Source organism: Tamandua tetradactyla, chromosome 3, assembly GCF_023851605.1.
Source record: "Tamandua tetradactyla isolate mTamTet1 chromosome 3, mTamTet1.pri, whole genome shotgun sequence".
In the NCBI taxonomy this organism is placed as follows: domain Eukaryota; kingdom Metazoa; phylum Chordata; class Mammalia; order Pilosa; family Myrmecophagidae; genus Tamandua; species Tamandua tetradactyla.
In genome coordinates, this window is record NC_135329.1 from 170,214,425 (window position 1) to 170,239,676 (window position 25,252).

The window sequence follows — 25,252 nt, forward strand, 5'->3', positions numbered from 1 at the left end:
AATCTGCACTCATCTACAGAAATGCCACGTCTATAGCGTTTCATTTGGTGGGATGCCAGCACAGTTTTTAACTAATCTTACAAGACTCCTTTTCAACGGAACTTAATGCTTTCATTTAGAAGGGTTTCTTAAATAAACTCTTTGAATTTTGAGAACTGTGTCTTTTTCTATTCAGGTGTTTCAACTATGAATTACAACTGGTAATTACTTCAATGAAATATGGAGAAATTATGTTTGCTCATTTGGAAGCTTAATGGGTATGTCTCTTATAAAGGTGAAATAGACAGGGTTTGACCAGCTCGATGTTGGATCTTGGATTCTTTACTAACAACACCATAGAGCAATTGATTAGCAGTGTTCTTATGGTCATATTTTTTCACCAACAATTAAGAGTCATGGCACCCTTAGACGGTATGTAAACAGTTCTCCCCCATTTGACAGATGAGGTAACTAGGATAAAGGAGGGACTGTACCTTATCCAAGGTCTCAAAGGGAACTGCATCAGACCTAAGGTTAGAGTGCAAGTGCTTTCTGCTGTCCTGCGATCAGTCCAGCACGCTGAACCATTTGCTTCCCTTTAATCTGAAACTTAACATTTAGCCATCTATAAATCAAATTTCACCTCCTCTATATTCTGTGTTGTTTCTCCAGTCACTTAGGTCTATTTCAGCTGTGCCTGCAATGACCAGTTCCAGTTCTCTTGCATCAAAAACAGACACCAGCCTGGCATCCACCACCTGTAGAATAAAAAGAGTACAGGGTATGGCTTAAGAACTTGGAGAAATCTCAGCTATAACGAAGCCTCCTTGGGAAAGGAGGGCTCAGGGCATTTCAGGAATAAAATGGGTGAACACTTGTAGGGCCTATAATAACTGGAAAGACTGTAAACTTCTCTACAAATATAGGGTATTTTTAATTTAAGGTTGGTCAAACTTGCCTCAACAGAACATTTGTTTCATAACTGACCACTGATTAATTCAGTTTGCTTTTCTAGTAGTGCTCCCAAGGAAAGAGTCACATGGAATACATGTAACAACCGGTTCAGACCCTCAGATACAATCACTGCAATGTCAAGCCTGAAATCTGATTGCTCATGTCTAAGCATGGGTAAGACGCATGACTTAAATGTTATTAGTGGTCATTAAACCACCAAATCCCATTTGAATTCAAGTTATAACATTTCTGTCTATGATCTGTTGTAACAGTGAGTTAAACTTTTCATGGTCTTGAAGCATATAGGGAAAATACTCAAATTTGTAAAATGCAAATGCAACAAATACAGCAAAAGGGAAAACGGAAATATTCTATACATAAAAAGCGCAACAAGATGGAGTGTGGCATCCTTGATAGCTGACTGCACACACCGTGACTGCTGAATGTCTTTACCTCATAGAAGCCGCGCACCAAGCTCTCTGTTTGCTGCACCACACCCCGCTCAATCCTCCACTTCACCATCCTCTCGATGTACTCCTTCTTGTTCTTCTCCGTGACCGGGATATTGGCACCCCCTGGTTTTAATTCTCGTTCGGTAATCTGAGATGAAGAAACAAAAGGAATGACCACACAAAGGCACTACTCCTGCTGTGGTAAGAACACTGTTACCTGTTGTTCACCTGTCCCTACTCTGCCCCAGGTGCATCCCCCAAGCACACATGAGACACCACACACAGAGAACATCCGTCAAGTGGCGCTTTGTGCTGAGACACACAGCGATGCTCAGCAAGCTCTAGGTGCCTGAGCTGATGTTGGAAACTGTCCTGCAAGTGCTGCAGGCTAAGTCTTTTAAATCAAGATGAATTGGCTCCAGGTTCTGGCCGGCTGCAATTGAAATGTCTGACAAAATCACGTTTTCACAAATTCTTCAAGGGTTCAGAACTGACTATAGATGGAGAACCAATATGCAAGGAAACATTTGCTTTAAGGGAGCAATTAGACTTAAATGAATGTTAAATTTGGAACTTCTTTTTCAAAATACATGAAATTCAGAAGGCCCAATCAAATATTAAAACCTAAATGAAAATCTTACTTATGACCTAATATACTATTTCTGAAAGAAATCTTTTAGTCTACCTTTCCACCAACTTTGGAAAAATGTGTTCTCTACATTCAAACCTTCACCTGAGAGAAGTATTGTTACTTTCCCTCAGCTTCAAAGCAATCAATCTCGGCTCCTAAATCTCTGTGAGAGCTGAGTACAAATTCCAATTAAATAATTTAATATTCAACTTTGCGGTTGAATATTAATATTTAATATTAATATTATTAATATTAATATTGTGTCGGATACACAAGTTGAATTTAATATTCAACTTGTGTATTAGATACAAGGCACATTTTAATATCTTCTGTGGATGCTTTATCTGGAAGATATGTATGTAGAATATACAAATGGTCGTAATCTATAAATTAGAGAGGTTAAGCTGCAGTTGGCATTAGAATACATTTTTAACCCAGATTATTGCAACTGTATGTGAACCTGGGTTTATATCACCAAACAAGCCACAAATGAATACATGTTGCCACTGAATTAATATTTCCCAAACTAACAGCATCCAGCTAACACACCCAACCACCTGGTGTTCACAGGCACACACCTGCCCAAAAACTTCTTCGTTGACCGTGAACGTGAGGTCCAGGATGTCATGGATGTCGTTGTCCTTCATCCACTGCAGGCTCTGGTGGAACTCTTCATCAAGATACTCCAGGTCACTCAGGTCACACAGACTATGGTAACAGAGAGACAGAAGCAAACATGCAGGCACGGCTATTAGCAAAAACTCAGAGCCAAGAGGAAAGAAACCAAGAGTTAAAGGCAAGTAGAAGATCAACTAAATAGGTGATGACTCTAGGATGCACTTAATGAAGATCAGTAATCAAACTAGTGTACTAATTCAGAAATTATAAAATTCTAATTAGAAAATAAGATAATCCTGGTTAAAGTATCTTAGGAATCAGTCTGTCTGTCTGTCTCTCTCTCTTTTTTTTTTTTTGCAGACGCAGAACTGGAGGCTCAGAGAGTGCCTGCCATTTGTACAGTCACACATGCACAAATGTCAGAGCAAGAATTGGAACTTAGGTGGATGACTTAGACCCAGTATTCTTTTCAGCTAAATTTTACTATCCTAAAATACTGTTCTTTGAATTTGAGATTATTTACATGTCTTTCTATTACACTTAAATTTTTTTTTTAAGGCTAGATTGTGTGATTCACATTCATATACTTCCCCCTTTCCTTCATGGTTCTTATTCTTTCTGTGATTCTGAAAACAGAGAGCTATAGAATCTCTATTATTAAAATGGCTTTCTATATTTCTCCCCTTTCCTTTCATTGCAGAAGGAGGATCTACATTAGTGGGGTGGACATTATATACAGGACCCTGTTGTAAGAGGGTAGCAATTGACTTGCTTTAGTTGTTTCAAAATTTTCCTCCCATCAGTCCAATTTCAAGAATTATTGAGTTCAGTTCAATCTAAACATTTATTGGGTATCAACTAAATGCCAGATATCCTAATAGCTACTCAGTTACTTCCTTCGAGGAGCAAAAGCTCTAGGTGGGAGACAGGCAGACAAACAGGTAAGTTAATATAAAGTGGTGAGTGATAACATAGGGTGGGTAACACTTACAAACCATACAAATGTAACAAGCATGTGTTACACTTCAATTACAAACAAAAACATAAGGTAGCACATGGAGCTCTCAGAGCAAACATGAGAGACACTTGTTACAACCTGGAGAGTCTGGAAAAGTTTTCTGGAACAGAAGCTACCTACATAAAATCTTATAGGGTATTTAAAAGCTAGATAGGTAAAGGGGATGGACAAAAAGGAGGAAAAGAACAACATGAACAAAGCACAAAGGCACAGAGTGTGCAGAATACTACAAGCATATCAGTGGCACTGGGGAGCAAAGTCAAGGCAGGATTTCCAAAGAATGATGAGGCAGGAAAGGTAGCTGAGGGCATGTCTTAATGGACATCCTGTGAAGCTTGGTGATCCAGAACTGCTGAAAGATTTTAAGATAGGGAAAAACACAGATGTAAAACGTGAGTTTTAAATAACTCCTCTGCAAGAGAATAGATTTAAGAGGGGGTTGGGGGTAAGTATCAATAGAGGGTTGAGATCAGTTAATAGATTATTATAGTAATCTGGCCAAAATAAGGTAAGCATTTTAATTAGGACAGGGATATTAAGGATCTAAAGGAGAAGACGAATTTTGAGAATTATTTTAGTTAAATACGTAGAAATAAACAAAAATTTTGTTGGAGTATATGAAGGAGATCTAAAATAGGGGTAGTGAATGAACTTCTGTTGCAAAGCCAACTCTGATTAATTGCCAGTCTGGACTGCTATAAATTGAAAAGATTTCCAAGGTCACAAAGAGTTTAGCAGGAAAAAGTACTATAATAACTTGTTGTAGATACCACAGTTACAGGATAGGAGGTGGGGAATGGGGAAACATGGGCCGTGCATTTGCCATTCCTGGTTGTGAGTGACTCTTGATTTCTGACGAGAGTGACTTGAGAATATCGGTACCACTAACTGGGACGGGCCCAATGGGAGAAGGCACCAGATTTTGAGTCAAGGGAAATGGATGAGTTTAGTTTTAAACATGCTGATTTTGGGGTACCTGTGGGACATGTAAATGGAGATATGCTGTGGGTTGCTGACCATTTGAGTCTATAACTTAAGAGAGATGAAGAGTAGGAAAGAAAAGCTGGGAATGGGGGGCAAGAATGGAAGCTTCAGAAACATTGAGATTTAAGGGTAAGTCAGAGGTGAACCCATAAAGGAGGCTGAAAAGTATTAGGAGAAGCAGGAGCATGTACAGTGTTGTGGAAAGATTCAAGAATAAATGGGTGAGGTTGGGGATGGTCAAGTGGTATCAAAAGCAGCAGAATGGCTCAGTGCTATAAGGACTAAAAAGTACTCTTTCAAATCGCCCATGTGTCACTGGTGGGAAAGAAGCCAGGCTCCAGTGTGCTAAGGGTATGAATTTGATGTAAGGAAGTGTAGACAGTGAGTGTAGACTGCTCTTTCAGGAAGTTTAACTGAGAGGAGGAGAGAAATAGGGCAATGAAATGGGAAGATGCAAGTGGGCCAGAGGAAGCTGTTAAGGAAGAAAATGGCCATTGTTGCCCAATGTTTCAGCTGCACTGACAGTAAAAGGGAAGAGGGCAAAAGCCATTTTCCTACTGATTCTCATTAAGGACCATGGGAAACATTTTGTTTGCTTCACACTGTTCCTTACATTTGAGGTCTAGGCTTGCATTTTACAGAAAGCAGGAATGGCCTGGATGGAACCAAGCAATACTTCTGTGCTTTCTCACGGCAGATTTGAGCTACTTCCCCAAAGACCTTTTGCCTTCTCCTCATCCTTGCAGACGAATACTGATTATAGGACAGAAATTGTTTGCTTCATATGTTACAATGTCTGCAATCTTTCATGACAATAACAACAAAGAAAAAGCCCCACAGTCACTAAATTTCCATCTCCATTCTAAATTGCTGTCTCACATATCAGGAGGGCTCAAGGAAAGGCCACTGCCCACCCCTAAAAACAAAGCAAAATAAAACAAAAACAAGACAGAGGAGAATGAAAATTGAGCCAAAAATAAGCAGTTCCAAGTTTGCATAAAGCAAAATATAAAATGCATTTTATAAAAGACAGAGACTTATGAGTCACAAAGACTAATCCACAACTATTCCATTAATAATCGGCATTAACACCACAAAAATCTCAAGGCTGCATTTGAAGTACAATTGTTTTGAAGAAACACGCATTGCAACATATGAGAAAAAATTATTCAGGGGCTAGACAGGAATAAAAGGTCACAAGCAAGGAAAACACAGTAAATGTATTTGAAACTATATTAGTTTCAGAAATCTAAACCGCTATTAAGTTTAATAACAACAGACTGGAGATACTGAACAGATAAACAATGACTCTAATCAAAGACATTTTTCAATAAAGGAAATAATGCATTTTTACACGCTAAATGAAAACAGTCTTACATTCTAAGAAGAGCCTTATAAAATGGCCGCGTGAAGAAAGCATCCAACAAATACTGGTGTATTAGTGCAAGACCAAGGATTCGACCACTGAACCGGAACCTGAGAAGGAAAAGCGTGAGACAAGCTTACACATCATGGAAAGATTTCTAAATGGCCCTATTTGATTTCTAAAATGCGTTCCAACTCTAAACACCTAAGTCTGTCCAAGAGTAGCTGCCTACCAGGTCCATGGGACTTTGCGTGTAGTGTAGGCTGTGTCTTCATTAGGCCAAGAATTCATATCTAATTCATGATGAAATCTGATTCACTCTGATATTTAGAAAGACAATACTCCACCTTCACCCTGTCCATTGAGTAGCACCCCACATGGCCAACATGAATTCCCTGTTAGGCATTTCAGTGATATTTCCCCAAACCACTTCTAAGAGATTTTGAATGAATGAGACCTGTTGGTGGTAGGGAAATGTCCCCTTCTGGTTTGCCTGTATGATAGTAGCAGGATCTCTTTAATATAGATTCAGTAGCAATTCCCTTTTGAGGAAAAGCCCAATCTCAGATTGAGAAAGTTCCCATCTTCATTCTTTCTCAAACCCCACTCGTGATGATAAGTGTCACCATCCAAGGACTAAGCATATGGACATTTGCGGGAGTTTCTTCATGGGACATTCTGTTCTCTAAAATTTCAAGGCTTAATTCTGTTCTGAATCACTCTGGAAACTTTACTAAATATATCTGTAAGGCTGATCTGTTCCCTGAGATGCATGCATATTTTCTCTTTCAAAAGTATTTGTTTCAAGCTCTTAGAAAGTCCAAAATTGTACATCTATACTGAAGATCATACTGTCAGTGGGTAAGTTTAGTGTTTAAGCAGCCTTTAAGATTAATGTCCAGCAGCTTGTTTTTCTTCGTTTCCACTTACGTTAGCACAAATGTAATAGCTACAGTTAGGACTCCAAATTGTAGCTAAAAGGAAGTTAATTTGAAGAATAAGTACTAAAAGTTAATGCCCTCCACCCACCAATATTAACCTCATGACTCAAAGAAGCTTTTTCCATGATTCCTACTCATGTTATTTTCTTTGTTACTATCAGTGAATATTAATAGGAACAAGCCAATTGGGATTATAAAAACACTTAAAATATATAAAAGCAAGGAGTTTTTAAAAAACTGTGAGGACATTTGAGAAGAACATAACTTGGGATTTTTAGAATAAATAATCCCCAGATAGGAATCTTAAATCAGTTTTCCTTGATAATTTTGCATGAAAAATTAGGAAAGAGCCAATCCCTGAATGCAAACTTCAAATGGCTAATACCAAATGACCAGTGCTGTAGCTACCTACCCCCACCCTTCTGCCATCAGTTCCTCCCCAGGCATTCTACCCTACCCCAAGTTTCAGCTGCTCCACCCACCCACCTCTCTTCCATGCAGCCACTTCCCCTAGAGTCGCTCTGGAAGCAGCCTAACCCAGAGGTCACTTTTAGTTTATGTCAGAATTTACAGATACCTGAAGGTATAGAGAAGGATTCAGGAATCCCTCTGGGAACTTAACATCACTTGTAACTCTGTTCCTGTGGTAAACAACTTTTGAATTCTCTGCAACTCACTTAAATTTGACCTTGTGGAACACAAGATCAAATTTCTAGCTTAGAAGCTATTTGTATATTTAAATTTGACGACAAAAACAAGAGTCAAATGAGCTATTCAACTGAAAATGAGATTTTGTCCAAGAAAAAGAAATGTTTTTAAAGTGTAGACTCATATAAAAACTAATATCATCACAGAAAGTTAACTAAGAAAAGCGATGGGGAAAAAACGCAACTTACCATTCATGGTGATTGTCTACAAAAGCAGACATGGGACTTATTTGTACCGTGTATGTGTCATTGGCTGAATATTCAAATAAGCCATAATATGGATTAAAGAGTTCTCTGGATACCAGGAAGAAAAACTCTCTAGAAGGTCCACTGTAATCCAGCCTTTAAAATAAATCCACAAAAAGAACAACCAGTTATTTATTTTTTTCATACCTCATGCATATTTTCTACAGAGTTCAACCTCCTATAGAACCATCATTGTAGGTCTAATTGCCCACATATCAGGATTGTCCCAAAGGGAATCAGCTGTTTTCATCCATGGGAAATGGAATCCTCAGTGATTTCTAAAACATTTTTAAATGGGGGAAGAAAAATTTCTCCCCCAAGGAGATCAGAGGCAAAAAAAAATGGAATGATAGGATCCAAGTAAAAACTTTAAATTATAAAACACAAAGAAAAATTACAGACAAGAAGAAGAATGAGGATGTCTAAAGCTTCCTAAGAAAGATATTTGCAGAAGAGATTGACACTCTACTATCTGAGCTATAGTGTAAATTCCATTTTATTTGCAGACACTGGGGACAAAGTCAAGCATAAGAATAAGATTGTGTTAGGTATGAGAAATGACAAGTGGCCAACAATGCTGAGAGCAAAAAAATGCAGTAGAGTTGGCAATAAAGCAATTTGATATGCTAAACTTAAAATGAAAAAATAAAGTGCATCTACCGTTGGATGGAGAGCATATACAAAATGTTCAAAGACTGGAGGAATGCAGAAGGCAGAATGAAAGCAATTGATAAGTTGGTGTGGTAGGATTGTGGAAGACTAGTTTGTTAGCTCTATTTTCCCCCCTCTCTTTTGTATTTCCTCTTCGGACTTTATTGCATTTTCTTTATGAAAAAGAAATCATGTGACTCTGGTCCACTGATGGGAATGTGTGATAGAGAAAAGACTAGATATATCCTTTTAGAGGGAATACCATTTTTTTTTTTTAAAAAAAAAGGGTTTCTATATGTCTTACTTGTGGTTTTAATAGCTTTGTATATTTACATAGAACAGACTTCAATTACTCACATGCTACTTCCCCAATTTTTTCCATATCCAAATATGGCCCTACTATTATTTACTTAATATTTTTCATTAAATCAACTTTAGAGTTACTCACTTTTTCAATGTAGCTTTAGCTTACACAATACTACTTATAAAGCCATGATGTGCTAGTTTGATTTTTTTCTGACGCACATTATAAGACATTATGTAATTATCAACATTTAAACACATGTCAGTCTTCACAGGACCTAAAATGACTTTGCAGAACCTCACACATCACCAAGTCCACACCGCGCTTTGGAGGACATGAGCGCAGACTGACAGGAAACCTATGGGTGTGAAAACAATGCAAACAGAGTCCAATATCAGGGCCAAAGGGGCCTTAAGGTGATACGATGGAGCTGCCTCTGGGGTGGCTGAACAGAATGTGGCTAACCGGCAGCCGCCAGGGCTGTTTGGACTATCCTCAAGTTATCCTGGGGGTTCCCAAAGCAGCGTTCTTGCTTCTGTCCAGCTGCGAAGACGTGCAGACATCTGCCCATGACACGAGGCGGTGTCAGCTCCTGTGGCTTAGCTCCCACTGGCCACTTCTGGCCTTGATGTCACCAAGAACAAGAAGAACACCTTTTCCACTCAATCGGTCTCCACGCACTCAGAGGCTTTCCTTCAGCAAGTACCTGAATGCTGATTTTGTTTGGGGTGCTGATCTAGAAGCTAATGATACAGACATTTTCTAGAGGAGTTTTAACTTTAGCCCTATCTAATCCCTGGTCTCTACCTCCTTCTGCTGCTTCCCCACACGCGAACATGTCCGCTTGGGCAGGGTTTTAAATCTCCTCACCACCTTGCCTCTGGATACTCTCTGAGGGATCAAAGCCGACTTAAGGTGTAGCAAATAAGACTGGTCATGACAATCAGCACAGTTCAGGGAGGTCTCTCGTGTCTCTTCCTGGGCACTTGTCTCCACTAATGCAACTTAAAAATCACCCTGCCTTTTGGGCAGCCACTTTATTCTACTGACTCATAACGGGCTAGTCATCAGCTAAGCCCCAAACTTTTTGCCCATGCGGCTTGAACGCGGGACGCTTCCATCCTGTCTCTCTGTGGCTCTGTCTTCAAAAACTAAATACTCAACTTCATACTTATCCCTAGTATATTTCATTACGTGAAATTTAGTCCTTGACTCGACTACCCAGCTCCTTCTGGGTGCACCACGACTCTCTAAAGTTCCTATCACTGGTGAATTTCATCAGTGGATCCGTTGTGTCTGCCCAGCAACAGAATGACTGTGGTCAAGGGCATCTTGGAAATCATTTCGTCTAATCCCCTCATTGTATAGATGAGAACATTGAGGCTGAAGGAGATTCTCTGACCTGTACAAGTGAACGCTCCAGTGGAAGACCAGGTTTGATGCAGGTTTCCTGACCCTGAGTTGAATGTTTGCTATTCTTAGTAGCCCAGCCTTCAGGAAATCTTAAATCCTCAACAAGGCTAAAAAAATTACAGATTTTAGAGCAAGGATCGGCAAACTAGAGCCTGCAGCCCACCTCCTAATTTGATAAATTAAGTTTTATCAAGACACAGCCAAGCTCTTTTATTGTTTGTTTGCCACTGAACATAACTGTTTATGGTGGCTGTGATGCTACAATGGCAGGGTTGAGTAGCTGTGACAGAGATCAAATGCCCTACAAACCTAAAACATTCCCTATCTAACCTTGAATAGAAAAAGCTTGGCAACTCCTGTTATAGAAAAAAGAAAGTAGGAGAAAAATGCTTCTTTATTAAAATACTTGGTTTACTATAAATCCTTTTTAGTGAAGATCCCTTCAAGGAAACAGAGCATGAGTACAGTATCTTAGGAAGTATGAAACACAAGGAGTGGTCACAATGGTTAAACATGAAATACTGAGTAAGCCCTGGGGGGCAGAGGTCACTGAGCTACAGGAACTCTCAGATGCAACTGAGGCATATGATGGAAAAGGGTCACAGACAGCTGCAGTATTAGACAAGTACTTATGTGTCAAGTTTTCTTACAGAGATAACTGGTACAAGCAAAATGAGTTTTTAGCTGCTCAAAATGAAACTGTGGCATTGAGTTAGAAACAGTAGATTTTTTTTTTGAGCTTTAATTCTCAGTATTTTAATAAAACTGTACTTACTGGAGTGTATTATAATTATCTGGTTATGGGTCTGCTCCCCATATAAACATGTTCTAGACTGGGATCAAGCTGTCTTACTCCCTTCTGCATCCTAAGACCCTAGACTGATATACTGGAAGGACTTAATATGCATCGTTGGATCAATGAGTCAAGCTCTCCATCACTCTCTAAAGGAAAAGGACATGATTTACATTGTTACTTGGCATCAAGCAGAATGCATAAATTTGCACAAGTCTGTGTCCAAGTAGTATATTGATTCAACAACATTAATAGGTTATACCAATTCCTAAAGGGCAACTCAATTAGTAAAGTTTGTTAAAATAACAAATATGGGACTCATTAATTGGTTTCCTTTTTATGATAACAGCTAAATCTGGCTAGAGATAAGACCGAGGGTCACTGAGGAGTTATACTGAAAAGTAAAGCAAACACCTCTCCCTGTCCCACCCTCTCCCTGCAGAAGAACTATAGCTTCCTCAACTGGTCAGGTTTTTATCTGCTCGTTTTTTTTTTTAAACTTTAGAAGCACTGATGGTGTCACCGTAAAGTCAAACAAACTTTTAAAACTTTGATTTGATTATAATCCACAATTTAGAACTGTACATCTGACAGCAGGTTCCAGATTGTCTTTTATATATGTCTACCTAATTCAGTAAGACACATCATGGCAAAGCACTTAGTGCATGTGCTTCCTATAATGTCTCAGGAACCTCTTCCATATAAATAGTTAATATGACTCATATCATAGGGATCGTTTGTTACATTCCTGTTTTGCCAGTTAGGTTGGTTTAGCAGCTAAAGGCTTGGCAGGAAACACAGAAACTCTGGACAACGGGTGTGTAGCCACACAACAGCTGCGTCTGAGGGCACTTCTGAATAAGCGCAGATGTTTTTAGGGTGGCCATGTAGTTCTGAGCTCCATTAGGAACTGATAAAGCATTTTTAACACCACCACATTGCTGGGTTGATGCACCACCCAAGCTCTGAGTAGGCACCCAATATTTGTAAAAACAATGAACTTTATTCCCCCGTTCTTTATTTTCAACTAAGAATTAATGAGAAATAGGTATTGCAGCAGAGGTTACAAAGCAAAAGATGATGGCACTGGGAAGTCACACCATCATTTCCTACAGGTTTTCTTGAAGTCAGAAAGTTCAGCTTCCTTGCAAGTTGATTCAGGTACACATGTGCTACGTACCTTCTGATTCACCCTTAGATATTTATAGAAGCAAGGTATTGGTTCTTGCACCATGTAAGGAGGCCTAGTGGATGAGTCAGGGGTTTTGTGAGCAATTAATATAAACAAGGTTTTACCTGGCGACACCAAGCCAAAACCTAGATGTAGAATCACCCTTCTTTAGCATATCTAGGTTATGCTGCAAGTCTCTTTCTGGAAGAAAACAACCAGCACCATAAAGTTTAACATGTAGCTTTACAGATTTCTAAGGAATAAATGGTCAACTTTTGGATCTCAAACAATTTCCAGTAAGGATCTGACTAGCCATCAATAAGAACTGCTGGTTATTTTACATAAAAAGGGACAGAAGGAAACTCTCAAATCTAATCCTTTCTAATTGCTTTCATCTGCTTGTCTCGGGAGACATAATACAGAAAAAGCTCATCTGTTTTTAAATCCTCAAATTAAAAGGTTTGCACACATCCTCTCCCTAGTCTAAGCGTGGCTTTGCAAGACAGATGCCTGATGTCATATCAATGGCACCAGTACATAATGCACTCATTCTTTTTAAAGAAAGGTGCCTTTGACATGGTTGGCCATTGAGAAAAAAGGGGCGGAATACTCACAGTGTATTCATAATATCCTGCCTTTAACCAGGAGATTATTTCTTTCCTATTTTGGGTTCTAAGAAGTTACCAGAACACAAAAGTCTACCTGGCTGACTTCTGACACCACATAAGCTTTAGTTGCTAGTACTTTTAATTCTAAAGAAAACATTATGCTGGAAAATATATGGGACTTATTTGTCCCCTCTCTAAAGAAGCAACTGCTGAGCAGACTGAAGTGCCACAGGAACAGACAACCACAGCATGCAATTTCCCACCACATTCTGTCAAGATGACTCAGTTTCCAGCTCTATCACTGCTGCTGACCCTCCCCATCCTCATTCTGCATGAGCAGATACCCAAATTAGGTTGCATGGAAATTTTAATGAAGAGAGCAAAACCCCTAGCTCTGCCTAAATTAAATCACAATGGTTTGCTTGGTAACTACCTACTTTTTGTAAAAAGTTAAGCATGGCATGAAGTATTGTTTTAATGAGAAATAATAATTAGTTAATTGTCAAGTAAAACATTTACATTAACTAGCTCTAGGAATATTTTTGGACTTTTTAATTGACTATAGACATCTTCTAGTATTCTGGAATTAATTCTCCCTCCCGTGGAATGTGTAGTCATCCTGTACATTTCTAACTATACACTTTCCCATCATTTCTCTTGACTCAATTCTTCTAATTCAGCCACAATCTCTGCTTTTAAACCACAGCTGATTCTCTGTGTGACTCTAAAGTCCCACCTTTTTTGGAGGGTAGGAAGATAGACTATTCTTCAAAATAAATCCTCCTCTCTTTATGCCCTGTACAACATAGTGAAACAAAGCCCCTGATGGTGACACTGTAATAATGTAAACAGACAGATATGAACTGTATCGATAAGAATTACAAAATGCCATTCCTCATAAATAACATAAGGTTGTCATTCGCAGTACAAAATAATACTCTACGTATACCAATATCCATACTAATTTGGACTTTCTGCAGAGTTACCTCTTCTTTATTTCACACACTGTGTAGTTATTACTCCCCTGACTCTAAGTGTAGGAGGAATACACCTAACAAAAAGTACCTTGGTGGCAATCACTCATCAGACAAAAATGAAATAAAAGTCATTTAAGGAAACATTCCCTAAGTCCCCCTAATTCATGATTTTATGTTTTTTTAAATATTTTATTTTAGAAGTTAAATATATATATATTTGCAGAAGAGCTGCAAAGATGGTACAGAGAGATCTTACCCCACACTGAGTTTTCCCTATTAGTAACATTTTACATTAGTATAGCGCATTTGTTGCAATGTTCTAACCGATATCGATGTGCTATTATTAACTAAAGTCAGGACTTTATTCCAACTCCCTTAGGTTTTACCTAATGCCCTTTTTCTGTTCCAGGACCCCACCCAGGATGCCACATTGCATTTAGTTGTCATGTCTCATTAGGCTCCTTTTTGTTCTGACAGTTTCTCACATTCTTGTTACTTTAATGACCTTGGCAGTTTTGAGGAATAGTGGCGAGGTATTTTATAGAGTGCCCCTGAACTGGGATTTGTGTGATGTTTTTCTCATGATTAGACAGGGCTTATAGGTTTTGAGGAGGAGGACCACAGGGGTAAATGACTGTTGTCATCATATCCTAACGAGGGTACATACAATCAACATGGTACTGTGCTGTAGATGGTGACCTTGATCACCTGACTGAGGTGGTGTCTGCCAGGTCCCCTCACTGTAAATGTGTTCCCTTTCCCCCTTTCCACGCGGTACTCTTTGGAAGGAAGTCAGTATGGACAGCCCACACTGAGTGGAGTGTTAGGCTGCATTATTTAGAACTCTTCTGCATGGGAAATTTGTCTATTCTTCCCCCTTTATTTATTTACTCAGTCACTTATTTTTATCAGTATGGACTCATGAATGTGCATTTTATACTTTGTGCTAAAAATCCAATACTATTTTATTTCATTGTTCAAATTGGCCATTGGGTACTTTTTCAGTTGGTTTTTATGTCCTCTGTTTGACATACCTCATCATTGTGAGTTTTTTGAGCCCTTCCTTACTTCCTGGCACTACAAGATGTCTTAGGCTCAGCTTGTATACTCCTTCCAAAGCCCATTTCTCCAAAAAGGCCTAGTTTCTTTTATTGAAAAAGGATATTAAAACTAAGACCTGGGTGCTAGGTGTATGTTTTTAAATACCTTTAATTATTAGGTAGATTTGATGATCTCACAAAATGATACATTCTGAGCTTCATTTTTATAGTTCAGTGGAAACATTTAAGTAGGTTTTCACTTTGGGCTTTTATTATAATCCAGAAAGAAATATTGCTGTGATCTTTTATTTTAAAGTGATAGACTAGGGCGATGTGACAGTGGAGCAATGGCATTGTTCTCGCCTGCCATGCCGGAGACCAGGGTTCGATCCCCGGTGCCTGCTCATGTAAAAAAAAAAAAGGATAGAGTAAATGTATTTGGGAAGGTGGCAAAGACTAAAATAACTCCTTAGTGTTATGTCATTTTGAGGTTTCTAATATTTCAGTAAGAATACTGTTTTACTATTTCAATACAGTATATGTACTCTCAGTGCCTTAATAACAAAAGAGTCTATATCTAATAATCATGTGCTAATGACATGATAAAGCCATGAGTCCTGAAATTATCTGACCCTACTCCTGCTTCAATAAGCCATATGTAAAGGGGGCAGGTTTACAGATTTTCCACTGGTGACTGAAGTCACACCGTAGAGTACGTCCATTCCTGTTCTCCTTCTCAGTTACGTTAGGAGACAAGTGATGGAAACAGAAGCATTTGGACATCAGTGGAATCAAATATGGATGCTCAAGTCCCACTCTGCTAGGCCTGTACCTAGGAACCGATGTCACCAGTCCAGATCATAGAAAAACTGCATCTGTTCTATTCAAGCTTTAGTACGGTGGCTTCCAAAGACTCTTCCCTACATCACTAAGATCTCAGCAAATTGTGGTTCAACAATGAAGGAAGGCAGCTGTCTTTCTGTGGGAGGAAAAATATTCTCATCCAAACCAGACTTGTTATGTAAGGAAATACTTGGAATCCCATGCATACCTGTGATAAGGCTAAAAACATTTGCCTTCATTTTCAATTGTGCACCTGCATCTTTTTAAGCCAACTAACAAAGCGAGGAGTCAATTTTTGCATGCCAGCAATGAAAGGCTCAAGTTTCAGGCAAGCTTCTACCCAAACTTTGTCTTACTATAGTGGGTCCTGTTATGACTTTACTTTAATCTAGTGAGAGCTGGGAGACTCTACAACAGTGGATGTGTCAAGAACAGAAGTTATCAGTCACTAGTGAAAAGATCCAGGGATAGTAAGAGTATCCAGGTAGACCAGAAGTTCGGGAATAGTACTTATGTCTCAGTGCCTATCTAAGAGTACTAGATAAAAGACAAATGAGCTGGGTTTGAATCCTGGCCCTGCTAGTATCTAGCTCCATTAGCATAAGCCAGTTATTTTATCCTTTGGAGCTTCTGTTTCATCAAGTGCATGCTGAATAACTGAATTTGTTGGATATTACTACTATTATTCCATAATCTAATTCACTTTATTCCTGAGCACAACTGAGAGGGCTAATCTTAAAATGACACAGGTTAATGGAGTAAAGAGAAGAAAACCAGAGTTCAGACAGTCATGTGACATTTTAAAATTCACTCTAATGCCAGTTGGGTTACAAAGAAGGTTCTGAGATTTGAAAACCAGTCCTAAAATGAGAAAAGAGGAAGGGGTACGGGAGGAATGAGAGTTGTCATGTTCTAAGGTGATGTATAAGAACTCATGTCTACTGGGTACAATAGGCACCAGTGCAGGAGCCATCTCTCCTTTACTTCCTAACCCTCATCTATATGAGCACACTCATGGAAGAGTCATAGAAGGCCAGATATGTTTATTTATGGTGGGTATGCTGCCCTCCCAAGGGAAGAGAAAAACTGGGGGCAGTGAAATAAGAAACAAGGTGAAGGAAGCTTTCTGGTAGAGCAGCAGGATTCTAATTTGTGTTTCTGAAACTCAGCTTATATAATAGGCGAAGCACCTTCTACTTAACCCTCCAGTGTAGAAAACAAGATGACAAATGTTAAAAATGCAACATCCCCTTTTTTCCTCAAAGCCCCAATTTTTTCCTTCAAGAGAATCATAGATGTAGAGAGAAGAAACCAAACCGAACTCCTGGTCCCAGAGTGATCCATATCTATGAGGTTTTAAAAGAATTTCTATGTCAAACGATTTAAAAACCAGAGGAAGCCTTAAAGAAAGGAACAAAAAAAAAAGCTTAAAGGTTTAAGTGCATGAAAATGGCATTTCCTGCCAGAGAAAGATTTCAGGTTTCAGGCAACCACAGCGCTGTGGTGAAACATCCGCCCCACCGTCGCACGCAGCCTGAGCTCCACAGGCCACTTCTCTGTTCTACTCACCCTTCCTCCCCGACAAATGTGACGTACAGCTTATTTCTCTGCAGGTCTTTTCTGGAATAGCCCATAATCTGATTAAATGCATCTTCTAATAAGTGATCTCTTCTGATAATTAACCTGTACGTAAAGAGACAGTTTGAAAACTACATATTATTTCCTAATCCTTATTCTTCTAGAGTTTGGCACTTGCCATTTAATTCCATTTACCACAATTAACTAGGCCAAAGGTGGTGTTACTTAATATCATTGCTACCTGAATAAAAATACCTTATCTTTAACTCTTAACAGCATTAGAGAAAGTTACATAAGAGAGTAATTGGTAAACAGAGCACCCCGCTTATAACCTGGAATAACAACTCAAGAATCCCTTCTGAATGTGCAAAACAAGTTATCCCAAAAGGAGAACGCTTATAAAACAACAGACATGAAACTTTTGTTTAGTAAAGGAAGAACAATCCTATGAGGTAATGTTTTAAGCCTGAATGCACATGTAAAAGGAACTCAATTACTAAATGCTCAGAGAGATGAATGCGAGACCAAGGAGGAAAAAAAAATTCTCAGTGTCCTCCAAAGCAGAGGAGTTTACAGTGGTGCTTTAGTTTAATTTTTAAGTTAAGCTGTGAGAGTCCCTGATAGACAGATACCCATGAATGATGCTTGCAACCGATTAATCCACTTGAAATGGCCTAGTAAAGTCACCCTTAAATAGGCACCAATTTGTCTTTTAGACAAATGGTAGTAGAGAGGGAGAAGATAGGGAGGCTGATCACATGAAAGTTTGATTGACAAGACCTTCATAAGTGAAGAGAAAGAGAGGCAAAGCTCAGAGAGGTATGGTGTTTTGAACAGGTTGATGTTTTTTGAGGGTGATGCAAGTGGAACCTGTGCATACAATTCAGTGAGACCCCCAGGGTGGGATAGTGAGTTGTGAGATTATCGATGGCCTCTGCACCTCTCTGAGGTCTATGGCAGAGCTGCAGAACACACCCTCCCACCTTGGTCCTCTCAGGTGACAGAGTGACACTTGGTGAGGACGTGGGACAGGGATGGATGTGGGATGAGAGGAGTTACACTCAGCAGGGAATGAAAGTAATTCTGGGCCAAACAATATAATTATGTTCCTGTTTCTAATTCAAAGGGAAGTGGGTAAAGATGTAGAAACAACGTTCATAAGATATTCTGTTGGAAAACTGAAGTTTATTTCACAGAAAGAAATAGAGCTGAGCATCTTTCTTACATCTGGGCCAGCTCAGGAGACAGTAAAACGCAGTGCAGAATATTATGATAGTAACAGATATCTATTTAAAGAATATACTATAAGACAACAAAGAGACACCTTTTAGGAGGAAAAACAAACCAGCTTTTTATTTGCCGAAATCATTACATGGCAAGTGGTAGTCTTTTTATGTGCTTTAAAACCTTAAACTTAATCATACTTAATTCTAGAACTATGTTTTATAATATCCTATAATACACAGATGCCAAAATAATTATGTCAAGTAAAAACAAAAGCTCACCATCCCAAATCACAATTTCCTAAATTTTCAATTGTGCCTCATCCTTTCATCATCTATAAATCGTGTGGTTTAAGTTACTTTGACTTACTTTAATTTCCCTGGACCTTGTCCATATCCTTTAGTTTCTAGCTTTCTGTAAAAGTTCCTTAGTTTGGCTTCAAAATCTCGCTTGTAAGGGGCTGGAGCTCGGGCATTGGCACGCTGAGTACCTACAGCAAACCACAAAAAGAGTTTGTGATGAGGGCCTGGATTCTGCAATGTCCTTCTGCTTAACACATCAGCAGGAGAAAGCACCATCACAAGTCAGAGACCACAGTTGACAAGAGGAGGCAATATGTATGGCCTCTGCATTGATTACCTCTCCAAGTTGAAGGATCTAACAGACCTTAATTAGGATCTTAAGAGAGACCTTCTTTGCAGCACTTTGGCTGAGCATAATAATCCTGTTTAAATAGTGACAACGGTGCTCATGTGTTAGTCAAATATGTTCCCTTTTTTCAGTCCAAATTAATATGAGTCAAACAGTTACTCATGTCTACTGGTAACTGTTCAGGGCGGAAATCTTTGCTTGCTGCTGGGATGATATCATGGCAATTAGAAGGGAAGTTACAATATGAAAGTATGTGGTATATAAGAGAAGGGTAGTGCAGTGAGTTTCTTTCCAAAATTGACTTTAAATTCCTCACAAAGAGGAACACATCCAAAAACCTTTTAATAATGCTCTATAACCTAGGAATGAACTTAGATACACAAGTATATACATTTCATATTGCAGGGTAAAATAATCTGGGTATAAAAACAGAATTCAGAAGGCACACATCTCCTGGTTGGGCATAGTAAATAATACTACTAATATTTATTGCATGCTTAATAGGCATCAAATACTGTGATTATCTACAGATTATCCAGAGATGTTTTCTATGCCTCTCAATGGCAACTATCATTTGTAAAATGCAAAAGTGATCTAGCTTGTTCCTCTTTCCACAGAAAAATCTAGTTTTGTGTAATACAAGGTGACCACTCAATAAGCTGAGCCACAAAACTGATGGTGAATATGAGAATCAGACCAAGAGCCAGGACAAAAACACAGGATATTTTCAAGAAATATTTCCCAACATGATGGAAGAAACCAGAAATTAAAAACCATGAAATCTTGTGCATTACACATAGTCTAAGTTCATTAAATGTTTCTTGAACAAATCACTTATTAAGTGATTATTATTCATTGCTAATACCATGTTGGGCTCAGCAACAGATGCCCAAAAGAATAAGATGGTGTCCCTGGAGTGGATATCTTGATTGTTATCAGTTAGAAAATAATTAGGTCTGAAAGTAGGTGGTATAGAAACTATAAAGCAAAGGAGGGCAAACCTACAGCCCCTGATACAGCTCTAACGATCTGTTTTGTTTGCCTCCACAGTACTTTTAAAGAGATTTTAAATTGCCAACATTTAAAAATAAGGAAGTTTCAAATTTTAAAAAGTCCACATTTTGTTTTGAAAATTATTTGGGAAATCTGACAACAGCTGGCCTGCATTTCCTTGGGCTAGACCAGGCACGTGACTCCTTTAGATGAGCATGCACTCTCCTCAAGCCCAGAGCTACTTAGGGTACTCGGGTTTGAGATCAGAGTTTTATCAAAGTAAGAGTAAATGAGCATTATGTAGAGATCAGAATGGAAGAGGATTTAGGGAGGAGGTTTTTATTGGAACCAGACTTATAAATAGGAAGACAGTCTATATTCTATGAGTGGGGGAAAACTGAGCACTGGAGAAGAAGCAGGACATGAATCTTAGAAGTAGTACTGGGGAGCAAGTGGGAAATAAAGTGGGTCAGAAAAGTTGGAGCCAAATTATGAGAGGAATTAAAAAACCTAGCTGAGGCATTTGGGTGTGATACACTGGGCATTAGGAAGCCTTTGTAGGTTCTTGAACAAGAGATTAAGATAAAAGTTGTATTTTAGTTAAGGTATGATTTTCATAGTGTACTGAATGGATTAAGGGTGGGACACATGAAAGGAGGCGCGAGGGAGGAGCCCCAGCTCCGAGCTGTTGCAGCATCTAGGCCCAAGGGGATGAGAAACTAGGCCGGCCCATGGGAATGGTGACCATAAGAGACATTTACAATGTGACGAATCAGCAGCAGAGTAGATAAGTCACCATGAGGAATGGGAAACTGATGGAAATACTAAATTTTTTAACATTAACAACAGCTACTTTTGTTCAGCACTTCCTATGTGTTAGAGACGGTGTACCACACATAGAAGACCTTGGGATGTCCCTGAAACAAACCTATGAAGTAGTTATTATATTATCATCATCACCACTTTGCAACTATGGAAACTGGGGATGTGTTTCCTGTCTAAGTCATCTGCCAGTGAAGGGCAAGTTTGAGACTTGAGTCAGATAAGTCTGATGCTAAAAAAGCAAGTGTGGGAAATGATGCTGGTGGACAGGGGCATGTGAAGTTTTATACATACTGAGACGGTGATGCTGGTCAGGCAGCTATGCACTCTGGGCACTTGAAAATACAACACTGACTGGGGCCATACCGTGAACTAAATGAGCTAGTATGTGTGACAATTTAGTGTAGTCCCAGTCACATAAGAAGAGTTTTGTGGGTGTCAACTGTTACTATTACTGCATAGATGTGAATATTAAAGACACGGGAAATTGTGTTGGCCTTTTTACATAATTGGCTGTTGACCCATAATCTGCCTAGAATTCAGTTCGAATAGTTACGAGACTTTTACCCAAAAGGCTAAAGAACAATGTCACAGAAAACAAACTTGAACTTAAAAGATCTGGGATGCAGAAGAGACTTCCAAGCAGTGGTTCTGTCATGACTGAACATTAGACTCATGTAGGAAACTTTTTAAAAGTCGTAAATGCTCAGGTCACACCCAAGATCCATTACACCAGAATCTCCGGGGGTGAGCACTAAGCATCAACGTTTACTTACAGATTTCCAGATGGTTCCAATGTGCAGTCAAGGTTGAAAACCAGTAACCCCTAGAGAAAGGTCAAATGTAACCAGTGAAACACCTGGGCAGCATCCAGGGCCCAACTAAGGGCTAATATATGTGTTTGAAAGGCATCATTTACGACATGAAGGAACAAGATCTCCGGGAAGGCAAGGCTGCTCTCCTCAGTGGCCAAGGGGCGGGGCAGTGCAGAGCAAGTCCAGTTAGCGAAGGGAGAACAAAGTTGTTGGTGCTCCAGTCTGAGGAACTTTAGACTTCAGTAACTGTAAGTGAAATTAGCTTTCAAAGAGCACGGTCATTGATAGGGAAGAGGAAAAAGAAGAACATGGACTAAATGAAAAATGTTCAGGACTCAAAAGAAACATGATTCTTTAAGAGCTCCTTGTGCAAACAAAAAACAAAACAGAAACCCAGCACATACACTGTTGTCAAACAATTTTGAGATGCTTAAAAGGATGTGGGAAATGCCATAATGAATTCCATCAACATCGATAAAGGCATTTTATAAAAATTAGTTCTGACTCCACTCCATTTATACTCAAGATTAAAGAGATTCAATTACAGAGGCTCTGGAGATAGAAATTGTCAAATTGCAAAAATTCCTTTGTTAATAGATTTATTATGGAAAAAAATCATTCACACATTAATTCATGGCTTAAAAATTACAGCACAATATGCTGTCGGCCCTTGTCAAATTCTTAACTGCAAGTCAGGTGCAATTGCCAAAAAATTTCAGAGCAGGAACAAAGTTACTTCCACTTTGGAAATCAAAACTGTTCTTGGAAGATTGAGCTAATGTAATTGTATAGGAACCATAACTACAAGTGAAATCTTAGGACAGATACTCTTATAGAGAGAGTAATTTTATAGTCATTCTGGTCTTAAAAAAGGGAATCAGAAACAAAAAGATCAATGTCATAAAGGGTAAGTGATCAAATGAAGGGCTGATTGGATAGTCAGCATTATGTTAATTATTTTCAGGAAAAAAATTCAGTAACAGATATTAGGGTTTTTTTTTCTTTATTGTTGCTAGACAGACCTAAAGCACTTTCATATAAAGTATCACACTATTTCAATCTACTGCTACAAAATTGCATAGCCACATCCAAACTAAAGAATTCTACCTGATGAAATACTTCAGATAACACTAGAAAAATCTTGGCATCAAACTCCTGAGCAGTCTGGGCCTTTTTTGATTCCAGATGTGCAACCAGGAACCCAGACTGCTTTGACGCCCAGGGCTTCCCCTTGGATGGGATCTGAACTCAGTCTAACCCACACTGCTCCAGGTCTCTGTACCGGGACTACTCAGAAGCCCACTTCTTTCCTGGTTCACTTCCTTAAAATAAAAGCAACCACAAACTGAAAACCAAAAAACACCTCTCTGACATTGTTTTATATTCCCTGTTAGTGAATGAGAACATAGAAAATTACAGTAACTTCTGGCGGTCTCCACCTTCTGACACATAGCTGAATATGGAACTTAAGAAAAAAATACCTCCGAAATAGCTGATACAAAGTACAAGCACTCAAGTCCTTGTATTTTTGCTTTATTTTTCTAAGAGAAGTATAGGCCCTAAGAGTCTTATTTTGAGCTTGCTGACGCTCTCATTTACAGAGCGTTTATTTAAAGAAAAAAAAAAGAACCTTGATATTCTGATTTCTCAGACTTTTGGTAAATTAGAAGCAATTTAGAAGGGGAAAGATGAAGGGCATGCCAATGACAGGTATTCTCTGATTGCTCTAGGGACTGGGGAGGAAGGAGACAATAAAAAATAAAAATAAAACCTCTATCTCATTACAGGGACAGCATCTGCAGCTTTCCAGAGTCTCTGGAATTATAACTCCCCCATTCTCACTCACGCAGGGAGCATCCATCCTTCATTTGTGCTATTTGACCCCTGGATCTCCTTTGTAGGGCTGAGCAAAGAAGGGATAGAATACTACTTATTAAAAAAAAAAAGTGAAGATACTTCAGGGACAGCGGGGAAGGTGTGGGGGGAGTGGAAGAGAGAGAGAAAGAGAGAGAGGGGGAATGTTTTTGAAATGCTATGTCTTTAGGGAGAGAGACAGGAAAAGAGGGTCCTTAGGGAATCGTGCCATGTGTTGGAAAAAGCAATTGTCTCTCATGTCCCATCCCTTCAAGACAACTTTTGCGAAGACCTACGTGGCTTCAGTGTGCGGAATCTGCTTTACTGCTGCTGAGGGTGACGTGGAGCTGGTACTAACTTCTGGGTGGGCTACATCAAGTAACAATATCTACTGCACCATAACTCATTATCATGATGATCAAAAAATCTTGAAATATCCTCAGAGCACTTAAAAAGAAAGGAGTGGAAAATATTAAGCTTCTTCTTTTTTTTTTTTTTTTGCATGGGCAGGCACCGGGAATAGAACCTAGGTCTTCGGCATGGCAGGTGAGAACTCTGCTTGCTGAGCCACCATGGCCCACCCATATGCATTTTTTTAAAAGAGGAGCAGCAGATGGTGGGTTAAACAAAAGTTTTTTGGCACTTAAAGTCATAGGTTCAGTTACCTGGAAAATTCACAGAAGTGAGCACATCTCCAACAGTATTAGATAAATTAGGTGTTATTACATTTAAATTCCTAGAAATGTGCTGCTACATAAGATCCTTAAATAAACTCCTGGGTCCCATATTTGGCATAAAAAACCATATTATGGATGTCTGGAAAGATCTTTTCCTTCTGGCATAGCTGAGGTCGGGATTGGCATTATAATGGCCCTAGGAAAATAAACCTTCACATTCCAAAATTTTGACAAATTTTAGGTGAGCACTCTAACAGCTGCAAAAAGTGTTGAGTCAAAGTTTCCAAAGTCATGCTCTCTCCTGCTCTCGAAAAGACATGCAAATGAGTGGGAATGAGGAAAAGCATGGAAAGTTTACCAGGTTTCTAGGGGCCCTGAAAGATCACTGAAATTGATTATTGTTGTAATCTTCACAATATTATTCTCACACCACTAAAAGTGGTGAAATTTTAGTCACAATAAGGAGGATGAGACACTTGAAAAAAATCTGTTTGAAATATTGTTTTCACAAAAACTTCAGGGATACCAGTGAAAGGAGAGGCTATTTTATGTAAAGAAACTGAGAATGGAGCTAGCTGGTCCTGTTGCTGTATCATGTGGAATTAGTTATAGTTACTTCCATTGATATCAAGCAGTACATCCCAATTTCAAGATCAAACAAAGCCCACTGCCACAGCGCAGGCCAAAAACATGGAGATGATTTTTCCTGAAAATTAAAACCACCACAAACACTGCTAGCAATTTAGATATATTTGGGTTATACGTGTCTTTGGAACATGTTTAACTCTAGATCTAAGTTTCCAGAATGAATTTTATTATCACTATGGATTATTCATGCGCACTTGTGATGCTAAATGAGAAAGTAAACGTGGTCACTATTTAGAATGTTCATACAGAGAAATGTCAGCCAATCTCAAAGAGCATGGCTCCATAAAGCTCCGA

At 39.0% G+C, this 25,252-nt stretch overlaps 1 protein-coding gene across 5 annotated transcripts in view; it reads right to left on the bottom strand.

The window, feature by feature from the left end:
- The window catches only part of HECW2 (HECT, C2 and WW domain containing E3 ubiquitin protein ligase 2), a 405,018-nt gene that overhangs the window by 22,286 nt on the left and 357,480 nt on the right, over positions 1–25,252 (bottom strand). For all 5 annotated transcript variants that reach the window (XM_077154518.1, XM_077154517.1, XM_077154520.1 and 2 more), the window contains 7 exons: positions 18,868–18,988; positions 17,266–17,379; positions 7,840–7,992; positions 6,014–6,112; positions 2,595–2,724; positions 1,387–1,533; positions 623–737 (listed from right to left, as the gene is read on the bottom strand). In XM_077154518.1, the coding sequence (XP_077010633.1) occupies positions 623–737; positions 1,387–1,533; positions 2,595–2,724; positions 6,014–6,112; positions 7,840–7,992; positions 17,266–17,379; positions 18,868–18,988 (879 nt within the window). The remainder of the gene's footprint in view (positions 1–622; positions 738–1,386; positions 1,534–2,594; positions 2,725–6,013; positions 6,113–7,839; positions 7,993–17,265; positions 17,380–18,867; positions 18,989–25,252) is intronic.